This window comes from Mandrillus leucophaeus, unplaced genomic scaffold, assembly GCF_000951045.1.
Source record: "Mandrillus leucophaeus isolate KB7577 unplaced genomic scaffold, Mleu.le_1.0 Scaffold157, whole genome shotgun sequence".
Taxonomy (NCBI): Eukaryota; Metazoa; Chordata; class Mammalia; order Primates; family Cercopithecidae; genus Mandrillus; species Mandrillus leucophaeus.
In genome coordinates, this window is record NW_012101554.1 from 5,403,581 (window position 1) to 5,413,450 (window position 9,870).

Here is a 9,870-nt window from a genome sequence, read left to right on the forward strand (position 1 = left end):
GTTGAGGATCACGGCTGGGGTGAGAAGCGTGGCTTGGTGTTACTTCTCACTGGGGGTTACTTTGGTGTCCGGAAAGGGCGTTGGGCCACCAGTATATTGTCGCGAGTGGGAGCAGAAGTTCTGTAGTCGGATATCGTGGCTTCTGTTTCTGTCTCCTCCGCCCTGGCTGTATGGCCTTCCACAGATCACTTAACCTCTCTGGGGTTAAGCTGCCTCATCTGTGAAGTGGGGACTACAGCACCTATGTCATGAGGGCACCTGAGGAGATGACGGGATGCATGAGAAATGCCCTGTCCTCTAAATAAATGTTGGTTCCATTATTGCTCGTTTTTCTGTTTTTTTGCTTTTTGATATTGTTCTTGTTTGTTTTGTTTTTTTGAGACAGGATCTCACTCTGTTGCCCAAGCTGGAATGCAATGGCATGATCATAGCTCACTGCAGCCTTGAACTCCTGGGTTCAAGCGATCCTCCCGTCTCAGCCTCTGGAGTAGCTGGGACTACAGGCACATCCCACCCCACCCAGCTAATTTTTTTTTTTTTAATGATTTTTAGTAGAGATGGGGTCTTGCTATGTTGCCCAGGCTGGTCTCAAACTCCTGGGCTCAAGTGATCCTCCCACCTGGGCCTGCCAGATTGTTGGGATTATAGGCGTGAGCCACCACAACCGGCTCCTAATTTTTATTTACTCTCTGTCTCCCCTCAATGGAACGAAAGCTCCATGAGATCGGAGGCTTTGTTTTGACAGATTTCAACAAATGTACAATATTGTATGATCACCACCACAATCAAGATCTAGGACAGTTCCATCCCTCCATAAAACTGCTCCAGCCTCTTATTGATCAACTTGCCGCATCACCCAGCCTCAGCAACCACTGATCCGTCTTCTCTCCCTATAGTTTTGCCTGTTCCAGAATTTCATATACATGGACTTGCCATGGTTTGAATATCTGTCCCTCCAAAAGCCGTGTTGAGATTTAATCCCCAATGTGGCAGTATTGAGAGGAGGGGCCTTGAAGACGCCATTGGGACATGAGAGCTCTGTCCTCATAAATGAATGACTAGATTAATGGACTCACAGGTTAATGGACTAATGGGTTACCATGGGAGTGGGATTGGTGGCTTTATAAAAGGAGGAAGAGAGACCTGAGCTAGCACACTCAGGCCCCTCGCGATGTGATGTCCTGCACAGCTTCAGGACTCAGCAGAGTCCCCACCAGCAAGAGGGTTTTCACCAGATGCAGCCCCTCAACACCTCGGACCTCTCAGCCTCTATGAGAAATACATTCCTTTTGTCAATAAATTACCTGGTTTCAGGTAATCTAAGAGACAGAAAACAGACTGAGACAGGAATCCTACAATATATAGCCTTTGTGGGACTTCTTTCACTTGAGCATATTGCTTTTGAGATTGATTTATGCCACCCTCCCTCACCTTTTTTTTGAGACAAGGTCTGGCTCTGTCGCCCAAGCTGGAGTGCAGTTGCATGATCTTGGCTCACTGCAACCTCCACTTCCCAGGCTCCACTCCCACCTCAGCCTCCCAAGTAGCTGGGACTACAGGTGTGCACCACTACAGCCAGCTAATTTTTGTATTTTTTGTAGAGATGGGTTTTTGCCATGTTGCCCAGGCTAGTCTCCATGGTCTTCAGCTGGTGAGCTGAAGCAATCCGCCTGCCTTGGCCTCCCAAACTGCTGGGATTGCAGTCATGAGCCACTGTGCCCAGTCATATACCCACACTTGTATCACTTATTTGTTCCTTTTTATTACTGGATGGAAGGGATGCCCCCACGGGAGTAGGCCCCACATAGGGTTGTTTCTCTGGTTTTAGGCTACTATGAGTAAAATCACTATAAACATTCACATACAAGCTTTTGTGTGAATACAGATTTCCATCTCCCTTGGGTAAATGCTTAGGCATGGGAGTGCTGGGTCACATGGTAAGTGTATGTTTACCTGTATACAAAACTGTGGAACTGTTTTTCAAAGTGGCTCTAAAGGCAAATGATTTTCAGCTTTGAGCCTCTCTCTCTTAGACTTCAGCTTCTCGTCCTAGGCACTGGGACACACCAGCAACAAGGAGCGAGTTCCTTTCTTCACTCAGGTTACATTTTGGGGATGGAGACAGAAACACACAAGGAAAGAATAAATAATATGCTGTCTCTAAAGAAATTGTATAAAAAGAATAAATAAATAAGATGCTTTTGTATAGTATAGCAGTTATAGAGCGATGGGCTAGGAAGTGGGGCAGGAGGAGAAGACCTTTTCAGGGAAAGATCTTGAGCGGAGACCTGAGGCTTTCCAGGCAAGGGGATGATGAGTGCAAGAGTGTACAGGCCACAGAGGGACAAGTTGGGTGTGTCCAGCAAATGTGCCGGGAGCTGGACTCAGTAGTGGGGGCTTCCGCCGGAGAGGAAGCAGCATTGAGACCTGGGTAGGAAGCTGGGGTTTATTCTAAGCCTATTTGAAAACCGTAGAAGGGTTTTCACCTGAGGATTGCCTTTTTTTCTTTTTCCTTTTTTTGATTTTAGACAGGGTCTTGCTCTGTTGCCCAGGCTGGAGTGCAGTGACACGATCTCAGCTCACTGCAACTTCCGCCTCCTGGGTTCAAGTGATTCTCCTGCCTCAGCCTCCCGAGTAGCTGGGATTGCAAGTGCGTGCCACCACGCCTGGCTAATTTTTGTATTTTTAGTAGAGACGGGGTTTCACTATGTTTGCCAGGCTGGTCTCCAACTCCTGTGCTCAAGCGATAAGCCCCTGTAGGCTTCCCAAAGTGCTGGGATTACAGGCGTGAGCCACCGAGCTGGGCCGGGCCCGGAGTATTGTCATGATGTAAGAATCTCTCTCTAGAAAAGAGAACACCAGCTTCCCAGCTGGTCTTCTGTAGCCAGGAAATGCAAGAGCAGCAGTTGAATTTGAGATTTTCTTTGGAGAAAGAACCAAAAGGAGATATGGATGGTTTGGATGTGAGGGAAGGAAAGAGAATCCTAAGCATATTAGTAGTGGTGGGGAGGAGGTGCTGTACAGTGGTGTCATTTGGAGGACAAATCATTGGGGTTTAACCTCTGTGACTCGAAAGTCTCCCACAAGCCTGATACATTAGGGAAAATGTTTGTGCTAAACCTTAGTTTATTGTCATAAAATAGGCCATGAAAATTGTGTGAGATAATTTATGTAACAGTTCAACAAATACTATTGGCAGGGCATGGTGGCTCACGCCTGTAATCCCAGCACTTCGGGAGGCCGAGGTGGGCAGATCATCTGAGGTCAGGAGTTCGAGACCAGACTGGCCAACATGGTGAAACCCTGTCTCTACTAAAAAATACAGAACTCAGCCAGCGTGCGCCTGTAATCTCAGCTACTGGGGAGGCTGAGGCATGAGAATCACTTGAATCGGGGAGGCAGAGGTCACTCCAGCCTGGGTAACAGAGCGAGACTCTGTCTCAAAAACAAAACAAACACACACAAGAAATATAATAGTATGTGTTTGTTTCTGTTTTTGAGACGCCTCGGATTACAGTGCTGGGATTACAGACGTGAGCCGTCAAGCCCGGACAATACTATTATATTGTTCATTGCACTCCAACAACACCCTTAAGGGCCAGGTACTTTTTTTCCCTCCCATCCCCAGAGACAGGGTCTCGCTCTGTCGCCCAGGCTGGAGTGCAATGGCGCGATCAAAGCTCACTACAGCTCCGACCTTCTGGCCTCAAGCGATCCTCCCGCCTGAGCCTCCCAAAGCGCTAGGATTACAGGCGTGGGCCACCGCGCCCGGCCAGTCTTTTCTTCTTGCAGCTGAGCCTGGAGAGCCTTTCCAAAGGGCAGAGGTGGGTCGAGGGCATGAATGAATAGGCCCGCGGGCACCGTTGCACGCCCCACCTCCTCCCAGAGGCGTTGCACGCCAGCCCCTCCCGCACATGCGCACTGGGCCTTCCACCGCCCCCCGCCCCCAGCAAAGCCCCCCGCTCGGAGCATGCGCGGGCCGCTTGGCGCCAATTGCTGACCGCCACAGCCAGGGCCAGCCTCGCAGGTTCCCGGGTGGTGCGCGTTCGCTGCCTCCTCGGCTCCGGGATGATCGGCCAGAAGACGCTCTACTCCTTCTTCTCCCCTAGCCCCGCCAGGAAGCGACGCGCCCCCAGCCCCGAGCCGGCCGTCCTGGGGACTGGCGTGGCGGCCGTGCCTGAGGAGAACAGAGATGCGGCGGTGAGGCGCGGCGTGGGGCCGGGACTGGGGGGGTGAAGAGGGAGGAAGGCGGTGGGTCCCGCCTGACTGAGGGCGTGCAGCAGCGCGCCTCTAACTCGGTAAACCCGGGCCCCGCTTTCCAAATAGCCTCCACGTGTTCAAAACAGCCGCCGCTGTCCCCCATGGGCCGCCATGCTGAGGGATCAGCCAATGGGGACGCGCCTCGGCGCCCATGGCGCCAATCCGCGCGCCGCAGGCCCGCCTGGCTCGGTGCGCTGTCCAATCAGAGGGGAGAGGGGGCGGGACCCCAGAGGGAGTTTTTTTGCCGCGAAAAGGCCACGTGGGGGTGTGGGGGGCGGGTCTGGCGGGGCGGGGCGGGGCACCTCGGTACTGGGTCCGCAGGCCTCCTGATGCTCCACGGGGCCGCTTCCCAGCCCCACTCCCCGCTCCGGTTTAGAATCGAATTCCCAATTCCCGGACTGGGCCCAGTCCTGGGCTCCTATTGTCCGATTTTGCTGCGACCTGCTCCACTAATGGGCGTCTTCTGCCTTGGGCCATGGGTGTTGGGCCAGAAGCTGCGAACTCCTGGGAAGCGGCCTCTGCAGCTCTTGAGCCGCCTCTGCGGGGACCTCTTGCAGGCCAACCCCCCCAAGAAGGCCCCGGCCGCGCAGGAGGAGCCCGGGACGCCGCCCTCCTCGCCGCTGAGTGCTGAGCAGTTGGACCGGATTCAGAGGAACAAGGCCGCGGCCCTGCTCAGACTTGCGGCTCGCAACGTGCCCATGGGCTTTGGTGAGAGCTGGAAGAAGCACCTCAGCGGGGAGTTCGGAAAACCGTATTTTATCAAGGTAAATATGGAAATGCATCTTCCATAACGGTAAATGTGGAGGCTTCCGGCCCTTTGTCTTGTTACTGCGCCGGCGAAGTTCATGTTTCCATAGGCTTAGGTTGTACCCCCTTCAACGTCCTGCCATGATGTTTTAGTCTGCACCTTTATATTGGTTAAAGTTGCTAACGACCCATGAGATGGTATCATGGATTCATTTAAGTCACATAGTCTATTGTCCAGGAAAGGCTGGCATAGTAAAACCACCAACCATCCTGAATGAAACCTGGCTTGAGCTTTAAAAAGCCGGGAGGAGTGGCACTGTTAGGACCCAGCCCAGAAAAAAAGGCAGGGAATTGGCCCGATTGAACCACTTGGGGAAGCGGGGGGGGCACTGTTTTTGTTGGTTGTTTTTTAAACGAATTTGGACATAAAACGTGACAAAGAACTAGTGATGTTCCAAATAACTTGCACTAGAAGCTTTCTTATTTAATTCTTATGGCTTCCAGCGAGAATCTGATTTTAAGTCTAGTTTATCTTTAAATCAGCTAATGGGATTTGTTGCAGAAGAAAGAAAGCATTACACTGTTTATCCACCCCCACACCAAGTCTTCACCTGGACCCAGATGTGTGACATAAGAGATGTAAGTACAACTTGATGATTTTTATTGGGAAGAAGGAGTCAACTAGTATTTTTAAATTAGGGACACTGGAGTTAAGCCACAGTCCATCATTCAGTAGTAAATAGAACACTGAAATTGTAAGGTTTGGCTGACTGTGTTTCAGCCTGTATTTACTCTTTTTAATGTTTACCACATGCTATTTATGCGGCAAAAAGGAGAACTATGTACATCCTGTGCTCTTATTTCTTGTATTTTTTTTAAATCCTGAAACTAACTTCCCGCAGTGTTAGATACTATGGTGGTGATGAAGTTCAGACTGACACACAAAGCAGTTAAATCTTTTGCAGCTTGTTATAGTCAACCCAACCTTGACCTGACCACACTGCCTTATAGTTAGCACTTTCAAGCTCTTGATTTTCTGGCCTGAATAGTTTTGTGGTTCTGTTAACAGATCCCTTTGCTTTAGTTTGTCTTATATAACAGTTGCTGGTTGGCAGCTCTTATCCATCTCATGTTCAAAAGTCCGTGGGGCTGGGCACGGTGGCTCATGCCTGTAATCCCAGCACTTTGGGAGGCCAAAGTGGGAGGATCATTTGAGGTCAGGAGTTCAAGACCAGCCTGGCCAATGAAACCTGGTGTCTCCTAAAATACCAAAATTAGCCAGGCATGGTGGCGCATGCCTGTAATCCCAGCTACTTGGGAGGCTGAGGTGGGAGAATCGTGTGAGCCCAGGAGGCGGAAGTTGCAGTGAGCCGAGATCACACCACTGCACTCCAGCCTAGGGGACAGAGGCAGACCCTGTCTCAAAAAACAAAAACAAAAAACCGTGGCTCCTCACTGTTGAACTATGAAAACAGAGCAGCCCTCTTTAAATAGGGCCACGTCCTACCACTCAGCCTTACCTCCACCTCCCACTCTCCCACTCCAGAGTTGGACAGTGTGGCAAACCCCTTCCCACTTCTGTCTCTTAAAAATCAAGTGGATACCTCTGTGGCACCTCCTTGAAGTCTGTTGCCTTCTACCTCTGTGATCCGGTTTTCCTCTGAGCCGCTACGATGCATTTAGCACCTGCTGACACTGGACTTTTAGGTTTCTTACCCGTTTTCCTCCCCCATTTTGTAAACTGGGGCAATAATCTTGTGATTTAGTGAATATCTGTGAAATGACATAGAAGTGAAATAGGTGAATAAACCATCTCAATTAAGGCAGCTACAGCTAATAGTTACAACATCTCATAAGTTTAAGAATTTAGAATCTAGCTCTTTGGTTTTGAAGCTAAATTAAATCCTGTTAAGATCAATACTAGTTTGCTTCTTGTTTGAATGCCCTATTCTGAATACCAGTGATCAGTATATACAGGGAATAAGGGAATATTTTGAGGGGATGCTCGGGGATGCTCAGAAACCAGTTTCAAACCTAAGAGGATCAGATGGGCCCGCAGGGCTTCTAGACAGCCCAGCACTGGGAGAGCTGTTTCACACGAGAGTAAGTTGGCATGGTGTGAACACCAAGGGGAGGGACAAGAGGTCCCCAAAAGCCTCCTGGTCATGGGAACATCTGGAGCTGGATTCTGAAGGATAGAGTACGTCAGCTGTGGAGGCGCAGTGGCGCGATGGCTCACTGCACCCTCCGCCTCCTGGGTTCAAGCGATTCTCCTGCCTCAGCCTCCCGAGTAGCTGGGACTACAGGTGCGTGCCACCACACCCAGCTAATTTTTCTATTTTTAATAGAGATGGGGTTTCACCTTGTTGGCCAGATGGTTTCGATATCTTGACCTTGTGATCTGCCTGCCTCGGCCTCCCAAAGTGCTGGGATTACAGGCGTAAGCCACCATTCCCGGCCCTGAATTGCTTTAATTCGTTAAAAAGTAACTGGGGGCTAGGCACAGTGGCTCATGCCTGTAATCCCAGCATTTTGGGAGGCCGAGGAGGGAGGATCCCTTGATCTCAGGAGTTTGAGACCAGCCTCAGCAACATAAGGGAGGCCCTATCTCTACAAAAAAATTTTTTTAAAAATTAGGTGGGCATAGTGGTGCAGTCCTGTGGTCCCAGCTACTCTGGAGGCTCAGGTGGGAGGACCACTTGAGCCCAGGAGGGCGAGGCTGCCATGAGCTGTGATCGCACCACTGCACTTCAGTCTGAGCAACAGAGCAAAACCCTGTCTCAAAACATTTAAAAAGCAGCTAGGTACATATCTTTGCAAGTTTAAAATACGCTCATCCTTTGACCAGCAACTCTTCTTTAGCAATCTATGCCATAGAAGTGTTTTGTTTTGTTTATGTTTGTTTGAGGCAAGGTCTGTGCTGCTTACATTACAGTATTGTTTAATTCCTGACCCCTGGTGGTTCACAGGTGAAGGTTGTCATCCTGGGACAGGATCCGTATCATGGACCTAATCAAGCTCACGGGCTCTGCTTTAGTGTTCAAAGGCCTGTTCCGCCTCCGCCCAGGTACAGTTGCTTTACAGGTGACTGCAATCCAGACGTGATTCCTTTCAGATGTGTACTTAGCATATTACAAGTGGGACTATCCGGGGCACTGTTCACTAGCCTTTAAGGAGGATTTCTCAACCTCAGCACCATTGACACTTGGGGCTGAGTCATTCTTTGTTGTGGAGGAGGAGGAGTCCTGTGCTATTGCAGGATCTTGTACCACATCCCTGGCCTTTACCACTGGATGCCAGGAGCAACCCCCAGCTTGTGACAATGAAAAATATGCAGACATTGCCAAAAGTCCCTTGGGCGGGGTGGCAAAATCACCCCTGGTTAAGAACCACTGCTTTGGGCCAGGCGTGGTGGCTCATGCCTGTAATCCCAGCACTTTGGGAGACCGAGGCGGGTGGATCACGAGGTCAGGGGTTCGAGACCAGCCTGGCCAAGATGGTAAAACTCTGTTTCTACTAAAAATAAAAAAATTAGCTAGATGCGGTGGCGGGTGCCTGTAATCCCAGCTACTCAGGAGGCTGAGGCAGGAGAATCACTGGATTCCGGGAGGCAGAGGTTGCAGTGAGCCGAGATCTTGCTACTGCACTCTAGCCTGGGTGACAGAGCAAGACTCTGTCTCAAAAAAAAAAAAAAAAAAAAAAGAACCACTGCTTTGGAGGATTTGGTGTATAATATAATAAATACACTAAGGACAGAAAACTGTCCCTGAGCAACAGTGGGGGTCTGGGTTATAACTGCTGGGTTGATTTACTTAGGTTTTCCAGAGTGCTGTTAAATCCAAGCACAGACTAAAGTAAAGGTCTTTGGCAGATTCACCTGTTAGAAGGAGGACTAGCATTGTTGATCTCATTAATCGGTGCCATATGTGCCAGTGTCCCTTCCAAGGGCTGGCTATAACCTCTAACCTTTCACATATGTCTTAGACATTACTAAGCTTTCAAAATTATGCTTAAGATTCTGTTTTTTGTTTTTCTTGTGACTTGCTTTCAGTTTGGAGAACATTTATAAAGAGCTGTCTACAGACATAGAGGATTTTGTTCATCCTGGCCATGGAGATTTATCTGGATGGGCCAAGCAAGGTAAGCCAGCCACTGCTAGATTTTTTTTGTTGTTGTTGTTGTTTGTTTTTTGTTTTGTTTTTTTTTTGAGACTGAGTCTCAACTGTTGCCCAGGCTAGAGTGCAGTGGTGCGATCTCAGCTTACTGCAACCTCTGCCTCCCAGGTTCAGGTGATTCTCATGCCTCAGCCTCCTGAGTAGCTGGGACCACAGGTATGAGCCACCATACCTGGCAAATTTTGTAATGTATTTTTAGTAGAGACAGGGTTTCACTATGTTGGCCAGGCTGGTCTCGAACTCCTGACCTCAGGTGATCCGCCCGCCTCGGCTTCCCAGGGTGCTGGGATTACAGGCGTGAGCCACCACGCCCGGCCTGCTATATGTTTTTTAGACTGATACTGACAGTCTTTTCTGTCTTGCTTGTTTATATTTTTAAAGAGTTGTAATAAAGAACTAGAGAATGCTAATTAAATGACTAATTTATAGATGTGAAGAAGTCTGTTTTGGCTGGGTGCAGTGGATCACATCTGTAATCCCAGCACTTTGGGAGGCCAAGGCGGGTGGATCACGAGGTTAGGAGTTTAAGACCAGCCTGGCCAACATGGTACAACCTCGTCTCTACTAAAAATACAAAAATTAGCCGGGCATGGTGGTGAGCGCCTGTAATCCCACCTACTCGGGAGGCTGAGGCAGAGACTTGCTTGAACGCTGGAGGCGGAGGTTGCAGTGAGCCGAGATCGCACCA

The 9,870-nt window shown here is 49.6% G+C and overlaps 1 protein-coding gene across 2 annotated transcripts in view; it reads left to right on the forward strand.

Annotated features, from left to right (window-relative positions):
- The first annotated feature begins 3,973 nt into the window (after positions 1-3,973).
- The window catches only part of UNG (uracil-DNA glycosylase), a 21,608-nt gene continuing 15,711 nt past the window's right edge, over positions 3,974-9,870 (forward strand). For both annotated transcript variants that reach the window (XM_011975594.1, XM_011975593.1), the window contains exons 1-5: positions 3,974-4,200; positions 4,818-5,024; positions 5,551-5,646; positions 7,977-8,074; positions 9,059-9,147. In XM_011975594.1, the coding sequence (XP_011830984.1) occupies positions 4,069-4,200; positions 4,818-5,024; positions 5,551-5,646; positions 7,977-8,074; positions 9,059-9,147 (622 nt within the window). In that variant the 5' untranslated portion in view covers positions 3,974-4,068. The remainder of the gene's footprint in view (positions 4,201-4,817; positions 5,025-5,550; positions 5,647-7,976; positions 8,075-9,058; positions 9,148-9,870) is intronic.